The sequence below is a fragment of the Anopheles ziemanni genome, chromosome 3 (genome assembly GCF_943734765.1).
Source record: "Anopheles ziemanni chromosome 3, idAnoZiCoDA_A2_x.2, whole genome shotgun sequence".
Classification (NCBI taxonomy): Eukaryota; Metazoa; Arthropoda; class Insecta; order Diptera; family Culicidae; genus Anopheles; species Anopheles ziemanni.
Genome location: NC_080706.1, coordinates 11,764,586 through 11,777,822, shown reverse-complemented (window position 1 = coordinate 11,777,822; position 13,237 = coordinate 11,764,586). Strand labels below are relative to the sequence as shown.

The window sequence follows — 13,237 nt, the reverse complement described above, 5'->3', positions numbered from 1 at the left end:
CATGGATTTTTGTTAAACCACTCTCTCGCCTGTATGCTTTTAAAAGTATCGATTTGTTGTAATCTCAAACACTGTACAGTAAAGCGTTGTATAGATCTTGGTTAGCAAACAATCGTTGGCAGCACTGTTTTTCCGTTTTTGGACGATCAAGTTCGTTTGGAAATGCCAATTAGTTTTGTGTTTACAATTTTAAAAGAACGCTAATTGTTGTACACAATTTAATTTTTGCTCCACTGTCGCTCCAAAACAACCTTTGTCAAGGCAAATTCACAACTAGACCACTAGAAGCAACAGAATTATGGATATGGAACAGTCTGTGACTAGCTCAGGTAACCTTGGATTTATGGAATGGTAAACTTTGTTTCTTTTTTCAACTTACGATTGATTCCAGATCATGCTGATAACATCGTAACTCAAAATTACCTCGAAGAATTACTGGACCAAGTGATAACACTGAAAGCAAACGTTGCTGGGAAGGAGTGTGAAAAAAATAAAACTTCAGCTGAGCTGGATAGTCTTACGAGCAAAATCCAGCAAACTGTTGTGACTGCAGCGGAATTGAAATCCAAACATGTCCTTTCCCCCAAGCAACCAAATGTGGACCCTTGCCAAGGTTAGTTCTGTAGGGGAATTTTCCCTCTGACGGTATATCTCGTGAAACGTTTGATTCATTAGTTCTGGTCTTCGTTGTTTTCAGAAATATCAAAGGAGCCTACTAACTTTAAGGAACAGTTCAATCAACTACAACAAATTTTAGGGATAACAATCGATTGTTCTCCTGAGAAAAAACTATTTGAGGTAAGTGCATAAACAATTGGACCAAATATGTATATTCACACTATAATCCAACATTAACACTTTTCAGATTACGTTCAATGATGCACAGAAATCCCGAGTATCCTTCACATACAATGCGAAAGGAATTGAAAGTAAGGAGAGACTACATTGGAAATGTGTGGCGGAGGATGTTTCCCAAAAATAATTCTTTTCGCTTTATTTTACAGTCGAAGAAATGCATCCAACCCATCCAAATTTCGAAGCTATTCGTGACAACCTGCGGGAGACGGGAGATTTGCTTGGATTCCTAACGATATTCAGTAGAAGACTAATGAATGCTTAGCCAGCTTAAAACTAAACAACTAAGGTGAACATTTCTTACAAAGGGTGACAATATTCGTTAAACAATTGTTTTGATAAGATGCACGGTAGTTTCCATTCTTTTAAAATAAATATTCTTTATTAAACCCGCTCCATCTTTTCAGTTCACAGAAACAGCAATATCACATAACTCTACTTACAGCCTACAGGCTGGCTGTATCAGCATTTACCGTATGAATCCAAGCTAGCGCACGCTTGATGCGTTCCAGACGGGCACGAGTTAGAAAACTAGCAATCAATAAGTACTCCGTATACGTCCGTCGGCCCATCGTGTCATCCGGGGTTACCCGCAACGGACCCTCGCATAGGATTTTCGTAGTAAGGCTCAACAACCATTGCAGAATTTCGTTGCTGGACGGGGTAAATCCCTCCCGTAACCATACTGAGGGCGACCACAAAAATAACTGCACCACATTGGCTGCGACATCCGGGCTCAAACGCTGCAATGGAAAATGATTGGCTGTGTTATGAATCCATTCTTTTGAAATCAAATCATCAAATGATACCTTGTTTGGATTTTTTTGTAGGATGTTCTGCACAAGGCATTGAATCAGTCGAGGGACATTTTGGTTCATCGGGGGTAGCATATCCTCTTCGTAGGTTGTATTTTTCAGCGCGGAATTCTATAATGTGTTAAAAAGAAATAGATTGTTGTGCTTTGGTGCAAAATGGTCAAACATTGACTTACCTCGCCAGAGTAAAACGGATTAGTTCCGCCAAAAATTTCATATGCAATTGCCCCGCACGCCCATAGGTCTGCTTTGGTGTAGTTCAGCATTGCAAACGAGCCTGCCTGTTGAGCGATTATTTCCGGTGCCATGAGAGCCACATTGCCACCTTTATCAATTTCGTCCGATGTGTACGGGATGCGCAATCCGTGGCGCTTATCTGCGATGCAGCATCCAAAGTCGGTCAACACCACCGTGGGCGGCATGTTCGGGCGTAGTTCTATGAGAATGTTATCCGATTTGATGTCCCGGTGTGCCACACCGTGACGGTTGAGATGTGCAATAGCTTCCAGCAGTTGGGCGAACAGCAAAATGCGTGTGCGCATATCCAAGTTGTTCTGCTGCAGATAGTCCCTCAAGTTTATACTATACCGTTTCATCAGCAGAAAGAGACTCATGTTCCTCCCGAAGCCTTCTGGATTCAGTCGCTGCGGTAAGGCCATCGGGTAGAGTGTGGTAGACATGGACAAATCCGGTACTTGATCGCAAAAAACGCCATACATTTCAACAATGTTCGGATGGGGAGGAAGGAAGTTTGTTTTCTCCATCAAACTGGAAAAAAGGGTACAAGTTAGTATTAATTACTATACGCACGAGGCCTATTTCACGAAATATACTGGAATACCTTTTCTCCCATGAGCTTTCCACGGTTCTTCTTTTCGCCGGCACCGTTTCGCGATACATTGCTTTCAGTATAGCCATGGCGTTGCTCTGAATGTCATAGTTGAACATCATTTTCAAAGCCAACGGGTATTCATCGACAGAATAGTTTTGCCCATCGTTAGCTTCTTTCGTGGCTTCCTCATGCGTCTGATGCTGACTATACGAGTTGCTTTCCGACATAGTTCTTGTTCGTGTTTCACTATTGAAGCGAACCTTACGGTTTTTGAAGACCGGCTTGCTAGCTTCTCGATTACCCCCGTTGGCCATTTGTTGCAGAGCCATCGATGGACTACGTTCCGGGAACAAGAGATTGTCGGTGCTTCTCCAGTGTTCCGATACATCAGAACCCTCATTCGATGACGGTGACATTACACCCGACGATGAGAAATGGTTGGGATTGTAACTTCCTGCATCCTGGTCGGTTGCAGTCGGTTCTTTCAGCGAAGCAGCATAAACGACTGCCGAACATCCTGTAGCAATCGGTGGACCAATGTTCAAATTTTCTACGCCAAACTCTTCGTCCAAGCGAGATTCGATATCCTTTTCGCCCACCTTTTGCTGGAAGTTGGACATCGCATGCTGTGTAGGGAAGGATTTAAAATTATGATACATTAAATGGTTATTTTTCTAAAAATAAACATGATGCCTACCCGTATCTCCCAGCACACTGCTTCAAGTTCGTCATTTTTCGTCAAAACACCATCCCCCGAGGCCAAACTCACACCTACCAGTGCAAAGAAAGGTGTCGAATCTCCGTACAACAATCTAATCAAATGAAAGTTTAATTTTAATAACAAAGCAAATGCTTCAATAAATCTTGCTTCTTACTTCTTGGTAGCCTGAAGGCGAAGATCCACGGAGTACGGGTTGGTGACCCTGTTCAGCACATTATCGATAAACAGGCGACGAGCCTGGTTACCGAAGCGCAGGAAGCTGTTGTTCCGGAACTCACTGATCCGCAGATCATGCCGAAGTGTTTCGTTTATTGTGTTCACTTTTACGCTTTCGGTTGGGCTGTTCCAAACGTTGGTGATGTGAAGGTCCCGCTTGAAATAGCTCTGAACCAGCAGGCGACCATGTTTATACAACCGGGTGGTCAGCATCCGAAAGGACATTTTTCGCTATGTTGTTTAGTTCTTTTTCACGCCACTTATTGGTCTTTTTTTGCGTAACAAGTATGTGTGCAGATTGAAAAAAAAAGTTCACACGTTGGCTTGCAATGACGACGTACTAAAAAGACAAATATTTACACCTTTCCGTACGATTACCAATAATCGAATAGCATGTAAATTCCAAACCGGAGAGTAAATATAGCGGGTTCATACAGAAACCTACGTGAACTTATGATGATATGATGCCTTATTTACGCACTAGAATCAGAATGCACTTGTTTAGGGGCAAGAATATCGATAGGAATAATTTGGGTACGAAAATTTTCCTTGTCGAATCAAAATACAAACACCACTAGATATAAGGAACTGTCAAAGGTGCCGATGACATCTTGATTTTGTTCGCGTGGAAAGTTCGAGTATCATACGAAAAAATTCCAGATTGCAATAAACTTAAATTTTTTTAAATATACACGATTAAAACACTAAGAAATTGTAAAACTGTAGCAAATTACTTTAAAATGAATCGTTTTTGTTTTTTGCTAGCGAAAATGTATTTAAACGAAGCGAACAGGAACGAAGATGAATCGTCCAATCAGCTGATAGATGTAAATAAACCGATTCATCAAATGTACCGAAAAACATTTGCCGCAATCTTTTGAAATCCTGAGTGTAATAACATTTAAAATGAACAAATATCTTCAACGCTGCAAAGAGCTCCTTAAAAGTAGTGTAAGTAAATTAAAACTTAAAAAAAGAACTCAAATCTTATCACAGGTTGCAATGGTTTTCCAACCGTAGATCAATAAAATTGTTGTCATCGGTAACGAAAGTTGCGACTTAGATTCTGCCGTAAGCTCCATCGCATTTGCTTTTTTCCTGGAGCACAAACCGTCCCTGCTCAAATCCTGGCATGATAAAGACACACTGGTGGTCCCTGTACTAAACGTGCTCCGCAACGAGCTGCCATTGAAAACGGAGGTTGCGTTTTTCCTCAAACAGCAAGGCATTTGTTTGGACGATTTGGTATGCAAGAACGATGTTGACTGGGATCAAGAGCAAAGCATGAAAGTCGTTCTGGTGGATCATCATGTAACGAAACTAAAGCAAAACATAATCGGTATTGTCGATCACCGCCCCCTGGACAGCAACGCTCGCTTCAATGAAGAGGCATTCCGAACGATCGAGCTCGTGGGCTCATGTGCCACATTAGTCGGTCGAGAAATCGTTAATAGTGGCGCACTACATGACTCCAATGGATTATACAGTACTGCTTTGGATCTTTTATACGGTAGGATTGCTGGAAACATATAATCTAAAATGGCACATTACCGAGCACAATCTATTTTCAGGAGCAATCGTTTTGGATACCGTAAATTTTTCAAAGCAAGCAGATAAGGCTAAGCCTCTCGATCATGAAATTGCAGAATACATTGAGGCACGGAAAAGCATCACCGAAGAAAGCCGGTCTGTGCATCGAGAGTCGCTTTTCAAGGGTCTTGTTGCCGCACGAAGCGACGTTTCACAGTTGAATGCATACCAGTTGCTACTAAAAGATCTGAAGACTGTTGGACAAAATAACCGCATCGTTACAGTGCCTGGATTTCCAATGGCCGTGCAGGAATATCTAAACTTGCCGCAGCGCGAAGAGCACCTTTCTGAATTTGCTGGCGCGACGAAGAGCAACGTCGTTGTACTACTCGGCATGAAAGTACTCCCAGATGGGAGTGTTCGTCGAGATATTGGAGTTGTACCAATTAATGATGAAACGTTAAGCGAAAAGGTATATTTTTTTGGAAAATAATTGATTTCGGAAACAAATGCAATAATCTATTGACTCTCGCCAACAGATTTGCACAGCGTTGCTGGAAAATGAAGAGATGGATTTTGGTTTGGAAAAAATTCCACCTACGACTCCGTGCGCAGGAACATTTTACCAGCAACATAATTTGAAGGCTTCTCGGAAACAACTTATGCCGATTATAATCAATGTACTTAGCTGTTTAGACTAATCATAATAAAATAAAACATATGCTGTGCGAACATTATTGTAGGTTATTTCCTTTCATACAAAACCAAGCCAAACTTCGGAATCGTTTATTTCAAGCCATACATATTGTATAATGTCAATAAATTTTGCTTGAATTCCTGATGAAGCAATGATTTCGAATTTATTTGCTGCTATTAATTATCGTGGCTTTATTGCGGCTGAATTCTATAAAAAAGCCAATGGTCTGGTATAAAAGCAAAATACTTAGCTTACAATAAACTTATTTCAACACTATCTAGGAAAGTGGTTTGCAGCATGGGTAAATCAATAAGCGGAGAAAATTTTGTTCTATTTATTCTTAAGATTGTCGGAGGACCGTTAGGAAAAAGCTATTCTTGTTCGTATGCCTCGGGCAGATTTATCTACACGATAATATTAAGTTCGTTCAGTTGTGCGCTTTTTACAATCTGTATGCTCGACCTCAGAAGTATGCTGTATTGTCAGCAGGACTTGGTGTTGAGCGTGATCGACTTGCTACTGTTGCTCGGAATCGCATTCGCGTTGTTTGCAATACAATTTACGACGTTAGTAAGATACCTGAAACAATCGCAACCATCCATTTTCCAGTGCTTGGAAGAACTCGACGGGCAATTGTACGCGCTCAACGTGGGCATCAATTCTTCTGCTTCGTTCGCAACGAATTGCATCACAATTTTCATCGTAACCACGTTGGTAGTGATTACTTATCTACTGTCCAATGTACCGCGGATGGAGATCAACAGTTTACAAACAGTTGCCTTCAATTGCTACGGACTTTTTACGATCTTTCTCATGCACGGAATTAACTTGGTCCTTTGCCATCAGCTACGAAAAAGAATTCGATACATGGTGGTGCATCTGGAGAAAATGATCCGTTTGGATAGATCTTGCTCAAAATTGGCTAGAGATTTAAGGTCTTTGGCAATCGTCCAAACGAACTGTTTCAAGGCGGTAGCCTGTTTAAACGACGACTGTGGACTTATCAATGTAACGCTATATGGTAAGTGTAAGCGGCGTAAGGCACAGGGATTGAACGACTAATTCTTCGTTTTTGCTTCCACCAGCATTATTTTTCTACGTGTTAACATCCAAAAGCTTTCAGTTGTTCTATATTTGTTCAATACAGTTTAAAAAGCATGGCTTCTCAGTCACCGATGTCCTTGGTAATACATGGTCTATTATTTGCGAAAATATGTATCAAGTAACTCGCTTTTTTCAATTCATCTTAGAACCAACTGCATTGGTGGTGTCGGTCTTTTCTTATTTTGTCGCTGCAACGCACCTTGGCGAAACTGTTCAACGGGAGGTGCGTAACTGCTTAGCGAATCGCATATGACGATATCATATTAATTAACTAACCATTTTTATTGTTTCCACAGACACAGCTGGTAGTTAATAATTTGCATAAATTTGAATCGATGCTACTCACTAAACAGCGTAATGCGAAGTATTACGAAACAAACCTATCGGAAGTAAGTGACCGCTAGTGCTGATGGAGAGTTTGGAAGCTATATAACTCTGTTTTACAGCTTGTGGAGCAAATTGGGCAACAAATACTCCATCAACCAGTGTGCTTTACGGTGATGAACTTTTTTCAAATTGATCTCAAATTTTTTCATCTGGTAAGTATAACGATAATTGATCGAATGTTTTCAAACATTGGCAAAGTTCTTACAGACCATCGTCCATTCGTAGGTAATGGCATCAGTGGCAACATATCTAATCATATTGCTACAATTTGATTTTCAAAGTTAAAAGTTCTTGAAATGTATTTGGTATTTTCCTAAATCAGACGGATCTAGTCTCTGGATCGCAAAATTTTCATCGAATAAAAATCTTATTCAAATTGGTAATTAGAAACTGAAGTTGAATATGAAAAAAAACTTAAAGTTAATGATATTCTTGAATAAATCAGTCACAACTTGTCTCCCGGCAATACTCTTCGTTAACACGTGTTCGGATAACCTTGTGGTGTTGGCGACTCTTTGCATAATTAGACCAATTGCATGCGTTAAATATTTATAAATATAACATTAATCTACAGTTTGCCTTCCACTAAGTAAAGCACATTGTTGGCAATGAGAATTAGTACAACCCCACCCAGTACCAACGATGGAAGCGGCCATCAATCGAAACGTGTTCAAATTGTTCGGTTTGATGCCCATAGTGGCTCCAAGTGGTGGTGCTCTTTGGAAAACTTTACTTAACATAGCCTACAGTTTGTGCTTAATTTTGTTCCTGCTCGCTCAGCAGGTTATGATTTATCAAATACATCTGGAGCGGGACTTTGCGGGGCTTTTCATAAGCACCATCATGTTACTTACAAGCATCGTTATCCTTGTCCAGGCTCTGCTGTCCGCTAAAGGGCTACAGGTTCTGTTGGGTGAGCTGGCGGAGATTGAGCATGCCACGCAATCGTCACGACTCGCTGCTGGAACTGCAGGACGGACACGATACAGTGTAATGTTCTACATCACATACCTGGTCGGTGTTTCGCGGGGCATCTATCGAACGGTACTGATGGTATATCTCGATATGCGTAAGGTCTGGATTGCGCTGCAGCTACTCGTTCCGTCGCTGATTATTCTGGCGCGAATCAATCAGCAAATTCACCTGATGGAGCTGTTCGCTGGTCAACTAGAGCGGCTAGTAGACGAACTGGCCTTGCTCTTCGACGACGATTATGGCCATGACGGGCAACTGATTTCTGCCGACGCGGTTACCAGGTATCGCGTCGGAAAAACCATCCAGCGGATGGAGCACATTTTCGGTCGACTGCAGAAATGTTTGATTCTATTCAACGATCTCTTCGGATGGTCTACTGCCGCGTTGGTGGTGTTTGCCTTCGTCAACATCACGTTCCAGTTTCGCAGTCCTATGAAACCACTTCCGGTTCACGGTATCTGTGGAATTTTCTGCTGCTGCCTTATAACACGACTAACGCATTTTTTTATTCTCCAGCGCAACTTGTAGACATCTTCTATACCATAATGTGGTTACTGTTCCTGTGCCACGCGTCAAGCGATACGACTACCAAAGTGAGCCCGTGCTTGCGGAACATAATATTCTTCGTTCCAATTACCTATCGATACTCTCCAGGTGAATGAAACGCGCCGTCTCCTACTCAAACCGTTCTATCACGCTTCGCTGTGGGAGCAGATACACAATTTCATCGTCCGGATCCAACTCCAACCGTTCGAGTTTACGGCGAACGGACTGTACTCGATCAACTATGGTCTTTTCAGCTCGGTAAAAGCGCTACTACACGAAAGTCCCAATTGTCGTTTGAGCTAAATAACACAACTGTTTGATGATATTTTATAGACCCTCGCGGCATCCGCAACTTATATCGTCATCATGTTCCAGTTTGATCAGAAGGTACTGGAAGTTTAGAACGGATGGTGCCCACTGCTTCTGGGCGATCGATTTACTACCGTTATAATACCAATGTTTCAAATGGAGTATAAAAACTTTTTTTCAATCGCCGTGGTTAATGTGTTATTTGGATGTTTTAATTTATAACCCCTTCAGGATACGCTTCAGATTCGTACGCAAGTTTGTGTCCATGTCCTTGTAGAAGTACTCTTCGAAGAATTTGTGCTTCCGAAGCATACGGTACAACCGTTCCCCGAATTTCCTGCAAATAAAATCGAAGGCAGAGGAATGGAACTGATGTACGCTTACATAATCGCTCAAGAGCCGCTTAAACTAGGATGTCGATAACGAGACGTACTTAGTTTCTTGGTTTTTATCCGTAAGTATCTTCGCTAGCATCGAAAGAATAGTTTTGCGCGTTCGCGTGTTGGCAGTCGTGCCAAGGATGGTCTCCAATCCAGCGACGACACAAATGCACACCAGAAGACGAGCCGTGGCCGTTCGAACCAATGGATTGCGGTGTCTTATAAAAAAAAAGTAATAGACACTAAATAAGGAATTGTCCCTAGGACGAGGTTCGTTCACTTACATAGTTCCTCGAATCGATAACGCTCGAACCGTGTGTGGTATTGGAATGTGCGTCACAAGTTTTTCCAGCGCCACATTCGCATCCTTTTGGATGAATCGGTTAGGGTCAGCCGTCTTGCATAGGAGAATGTCGACTATTTCATCGAACTCGGGACGTTTGGTGGATTTCGCTTCGCGGAACAGCTCTCCAGACACCTGACACGCGGAGCGGCACAGTGCAGTACGAGGTGATTTCAGAAATTCAATTAGCTTCCGGTTGATAACGGTTATGTACTTCTCCTGCGCTTTCCAGTCAATTCGACTCGATATATCCATCAAGTCCCATATCCCTTCCAAACACACCTCCCAAACGTTGTCCTGGAGCTTATCCACGATAGCGGAAATTCCTACATCTTTGACGCCCGTCACTCTTCCCCCTCGTGCATGCCCATTTCGACGGTGATCGTGAATACTTTCTAGTGCGTCCTCTTCGCTGTCCTCTTCCTGTTCGTGGTCTTGTTCTTCGAAATCCAAACGCTCCATTTCTTGGTCCTCAAATTCGTCCAATTCGCTACAGGCACTATTTACAACGGAATCCCCATCGTCGTCTAAGGATTGCTTATCGATATAATTTTGTCGCCGGCTACGCCCCGAAATGGTTGCGTGAGGATCCCCCACGAACGGTGACTCCAGGGAGTCCTCGTACTTCAGCTTCTGTGGGTTTGTCTTGCCCTTAACGAGCACATGACTTGGCTGTTTTGCATTGCCCGTATTCTTACTACTTCTACCGTAATGGCACTCCATGGTAGTACCACCGTCCACCACTTTCGTTTTGTTGAAGTAAGGAATGTGTAATGGGTGGACATTTCTTGCGTGCTGATGATCACGTCCCAGCGTAAACGCTCCTTTTCGATCTGGTCGCATCCCGCTGATTGTCGACTCACTTCCGCTAAGTAATATCTCTTGTACCGTACGCGGCGGAACAAAGACGGTGCGAGGTAAAACGGATGGTTTCTGTGACTGATGTTGTAGGTTTTGTTCTGCCTCGACCAGTTCGAGCAATGTGCGACTAGTCTGACTATGCATACTGCGTTGACGGTTTCGATTAATGCCATAGAATCCACCCAAACCGGAAATCCCATACTGAGAGCTCAGATGCTGTTGTCGATCCTCGCGAGTCGGTATGCTTCCATTTTGCTGCTCGTTAAAGGTCTGTTCCTGATGCTGCGCCAAACGGTTGGCATTGGTTTGCGTGATAAAATTATCCGGAAAGCGAAACGTCTGGCACACATTGACAACTTGGGGATTTTTATTCTTGGGCCGGATCGATATCGGTACCAAACGTGCAACCATTAAGCGTACCGGTGCTCTTTCCGGTCCACTTTGGGCGGGGTGTTTGCCACCTACATTGAACTGTTGCCCCTTGTCGCACCAACCGGACGTAACAGCATCCTCAAGCTGTTCAGGATCGTGCTCATCGACCTGATCCATCTCCCAACCATTTGGGCCAATTGAGCTGCATATGGTATCAAAGCTCCCCCCGGAGCGAAGAACACGATGAATGTTTTTACTTCCTGGAGCAGCTTCGTACTGGAGCACATTTCGCATCTCGGACGTTACTGCAGGCGCCTGATGCAACTCATCACGTCGTAGTTGGGATCGTCGCGCCTGTTTCCTATCTGTTTCCATGCCAATGTCTAGACATCCACTTGTTTGGATCGGTGCGAATCCGCCTTTTAACATGCTCAAACAAAAGTTCTGCCCAATCGAATTATTCTTTCCAAATTAAATACGTCGAGATTTTACACTTTAAAAATTTTTAACCCGAGGTAGTACAATGGTCACGAAAAATTTAAAACACAAACACTCTTTCAACTTTTAATGACAATCGATTGATACTCTTAGTACGAACAAAAGTTTACAGTTTACTTGGATGGCTCAGAAAGAACGTCCCAAACCCGTCCAAATCTATAAAATATTAAAATTATGTAAAACAACCAACCAACTTAAGTGGAATATCAAATTGAACGATTAAACGCCAAAAGAGAAGAAAGGTTAAAAGTGTGTTTCAGCATAACCACATTACCACATTTTACCAGTTTATTATAGCCTGTTTTAAGATTATTTGTATACGCTATTATATATGCATGTATATAAGTATATATATATAAGATATCGCTATATATGTATGTATATCCTTCAATCGGTTCATATTAAACCTAACTGGTTCTTTAACTCTTCTTCACTCACTTGTCCGGTCTATTTAATTTTTGCTTTACTAAAATATCCAACAAGTGGCACTTCATTCACGCGTGTTATATCTTTGTCGCATTGGAACTAGCAATAGAGTGTAATCTTAAAAGAATTCAAAGAAATCAACAAACAGAAATGAAAGCCAACAAATGTGTTTAATGAATGTTGTTTGGTACATTTTTTTAGAGTAGCGTTTGGTTCTCACACCCAAGCTGTGTTGGTCGCATTTAAAAGTGATTTCTACGAAATTATATAAAAACTCAATCTCTACTGATTAAAAAATAGAAAAAACAAAATGAACCTTATTACTTAGTTAATTCCAACGTTAAATAATTTATTTATATATAAAATATTCTTGTTTCAAAGAAAACAATTAGAATTATATAAAAAAGACATTAATAACCTTCCCAAAGCTAAAAGGACAATCTATCATTTCTAGTACGGTTTCGCCAATCCGAGATGTTTCCAACACTTTCTTCTTTATTTTCCTCCTGATCTTCTGGCAATGCAGGGGTAATCACCTACAGAAGCGATCGTTGCATGGCATACTATATAGGGTGTATAGGACCGCTTGTTTCTGTAAGCAAAGATCTAAGGTCTGTTTCGTCATATACTTTGTTGGAATTCATCATGCCAAAAAGCTGTCGTGGGAAATGTCTTTCATCAATGGGGTTTTACGTTTCCTAGAGCATACACCGCTCCGTTTGATCAGAGTGTGATCTTAATATCGCCTTAAAGGTTACATTCTTCGTATTAAATTTATATTTTTTTGTTTATTTGTTACCGTTTTATCTATTACTTCGCTACAGTGTTTGCACAGCATACGTAAAGAATGCTCTAGGTTTGACTTGCTCTACTTGAATTGAGTATTTCGGTCCAGGTTTTCTTTAGTTAAAAACATCAATGTGCCATTGTCTAAATCTTGTCTATGGCTTGTGGATGCTTCAAACAAGAGTTGTTGGAGTTGTTTATTGAATTTCGTTTATTTATATGTTTTACTTTTCAATTCATTTTAATTCAATTCATGCCGGCCGCTAAGTACGCACCCATTTTTTTTTTTAATCTGAACAATTTAAGTGCCAAAGTTTCTGTGTTTTAGTACACACTATGTTTTAGTACACGCTAGCAGTTAACATTTGAGTTGGGGCATTATTCCTATAATTTTCTTACTTTGCCAAACGAGTTGATAGCAATGTAAGATCGTTTACAGAAACCAACAGAACTCTTTATAAAACATTTGTAGGCTTATGCATGCAGGACATCAACAGTACACCGGACATCACATATCCACATGCAGCATGAAGAGTTTTTATAAATATATATTCTTCTAGAAGCAAAGTACATATTTACCAATT

General features: G+C 41.4%; 6 protein-coding genes across 6 annotated transcripts; 4 read left to right on the top strand and 2 right to left on the bottom strand.

The window, feature by feature from the left end:
• The first annotated feature begins 298 nt into the window (after positions 1-298).
• LOC131284073 (uncharacterized) lies at positions 299-1,142 on the top strand. The gene is made up of 5 exons (XM_058312928.1): positions 299-329; positions 392-597; positions 676-798; positions 866-929; positions 1,005-1,142. The coding sequence occupies exons 1-5, from the start codon at positions 299-301 to the stop codon at positions 1,118-1,120; spliced, it is 540 nt and encodes a 179-aa protein (XP_058168911.1). The 3' UTR covers positions 1,121-1,142.
• A 107-nt stretch (positions 1,143-1,249) lies between these two features.
• On the bottom strand, positions 1,250-3,834 carry LOC131286148 (serine/threonine-protein kinase Pink1, mitochondrial). Its single transcript, XM_058315040.1, has 6 exons — positions 3,378-3,834; positions 3,200-3,314; positions 2,512-3,128; positions 1,847-2,438; positions 1,665-1,781; positions 1,250-1,598 (listed from the first exon to the last, which is right to left on the bottom strand). The coding sequence occupies exons 1-6, from the start codon at positions 3,662-3,664 to the stop codon at positions 1,302-1,304; spliced, it is 2,025 nt and encodes a 674-aa protein (XP_058171023.1). The 5' UTR covers positions 3,665-3,834; the 3' UTR covers positions 1,250-1,301.
• Positions 3,835-4,345: 511 nt separating this feature from the next.
• LOC131287876 (exopolyphosphatase PRUNE1) lies at positions 4,346-5,670 on the top strand. The gene is made up of 4 exons (XM_058316965.1): positions 4,346-4,390; positions 4,460-4,949; positions 5,011-5,441; positions 5,509-5,670. Exons 1-4 carry the CDS (start codon positions 4,346-4,348, stop codon positions 5,668-5,670), a joined length of 1,128 nt encoding a protein of 375 aa, XP_058172948.1.
• A 293-nt stretch (positions 5,671-5,963) lies between these two features.
• Positions 5,964-7,442, top strand: LOC131284072 (putative gustatory receptor 2a). The gene is made up of 6 exons (XM_058312927.1): positions 5,964-6,687; positions 6,752-6,850; positions 6,917-6,993; positions 7,067-7,159; positions 7,217-7,309; positions 7,383-7,442. Exons 1-6 carry the CDS (start codon positions 5,964-5,966, stop codon positions 7,440-7,442), a joined length of 1,146 nt encoding a protein of 381 aa, XP_058168910.1.
• Positions 7,443-7,799: 357 nt separating this feature from the next.
• LOC131284071 (uncharacterized) lies at positions 7,800-9,080 on the top strand. The gene is made up of 4 exons (XM_058312926.1): positions 7,800-8,586; positions 8,649-8,725; positions 8,787-8,936; positions 9,012-9,080. The coding sequence occupies exons 1-4, from the start codon at positions 7,800-7,802 to the stop codon at positions 9,078-9,080; spliced, it is 1,083 nt and encodes a 360-aa protein (XP_058168909.1).
• Positions 9,081-9,203: 123 nt separating this feature from the next.
• Positions 9,204-11,372, bottom strand: LOC131284070 (uncharacterized). The gene is made up of 3 exons (XM_058312925.1): positions 9,652-11,372; positions 9,421-9,585; positions 9,204-9,324 (listed from the first exon to the last, which is right to left on the bottom strand). Exons 1-3 carry the CDS (start codon positions 11,370-11,372, stop codon positions 9,204-9,206), a joined length of 2,007 nt encoding a protein of 668 aa, XP_058168908.1.
• Positions 11,373-13,237: the final 1,865 nt, after the last annotated feature.

Excerpts from the sequence above, each read along its gene's own strand:
- LOC131284073 (XM_058312928.1), top strand. The coding sequence starts at position 299 with ATGGATATGGAACAGTCTGTGACTAGCTCAG. Across the intron at positions 598-675 it reads TTTCCCCCAAGCAACCAAAT|TTCTGGTCTTCGTTGTTTTC; the intron begins GTGGACCCTTGC and ends TTGATTCATTAG. Across the intron at positions 799-865 it reads CTGAGAAAAAACTATTTGAG|ATTACGTTCAATGATGCACA; the intron begins GTAAGTGCATAA and ends AACACTTTTCAG.
- LOC131286148 (XM_058315040.1), bottom strand. The coding sequence starts at position 3,664 with ATGTCCTTTCGGATGCTGACCACCCGGTTGTATAAACATGGTCGCCTG. Across the intron at positions 1,782-1,846 it reads ATCCGTTTTACTCTGGCGAG|AATTCCGCGCTGAAAAATAC; the intron begins GTAAGTCAATGT and ends AACACATTATAG. Across the intron at positions 1,599-1,664 it reads TACAAAAAAATCCAAACAAG|CGTTTGAGCCCGGATGTCGC; the intron begins GTATCATTTGAT and ends TTTCCATTGCAG.
- LOC131287876 (XM_058316965.1), top strand. The coding sequence starts at position 4,346 with ATGAACAAATATCTTCAACGCTGCAAAGAGCTCCTTAAAAGTAGT. Across the intron at positions 4,391-4,459 it reads AAGAGCTCCTTAAAAGTAGT|ATCAATAAAATTGTTGTCAT; the intron begins GTAAGTAAATTA and ends TTCCAACCGTAG. Across the intron at positions 4,950-5,010 it reads TGCTTTGGATCTTTTATACG|GAGCAATCGTTTTGGATACC; the intron begins GTAGGATTGCTG and ends ATCTATTTTCAG.
- LOC131284072 (XM_058312927.1), top strand. The coding sequence starts at position 5,964 with ATGGGTAAATCAATAAGCGGAGAAAATTTTGTTCTATTTATTCTTAAG. Across the intron at positions 6,851-6,916 it reads CTCAGTCACCGATGTCCTTG|AACCAACTGCATTGGTGGTG; the intron begins GTAATACATGGT and ends AATTCATCTTAG. Across the intron at positions 7,310-7,382 it reads ATCTCAAATTTTTTCATCTG|GTAATGGCATCAGTGGCAAC; the intron begins GTAAGTATAACG and ends GTCCATTCGTAG.
- LOC131284071 (XM_058312926.1), top strand. The coding sequence starts at position 7,800 with ATGGAAGCGGCCATCAATCGAAACGTGTTCAAATTGTTCGGTTTGATG. Across the intron at positions 8,587-8,648 it reads GAAACCACTTCCGGTTCACG|CGCAACTTGTAGACATCTTC; the intron begins GTATCTGTGGAA and ends TTTATTCTCCAG. Across the intron at positions 8,937-9,011 it reads ACTATGGTCTTTTCAGCTCG|ACCCTCGCGGCATCCGCAAC; the intron begins GTAAAAGCGCTA and ends GATATTTTATAG.
- LOC131284070 (XM_058312925.1), bottom strand. The coding sequence starts at position 11,372 with ATGTTAAAAGGCGGATTCGCACCGATCCAAACAAGTGGATGTCTAGAC. Across the intron at positions 9,586-9,651 it reads TTATCGATTCGAGGAACTAT|ACACCGCAATCCATTGGTTC; the intron begins GTAAGTGAACGA and ends TTTTTTTATAAG. Across the intron at positions 9,325-9,420 it reads GATAAAAACCAAGAAACTAA|GAAATTCGGGGAACGGTTGT; the intron begins GTACGTCTCGTT and ends TTTTATTTGCAG.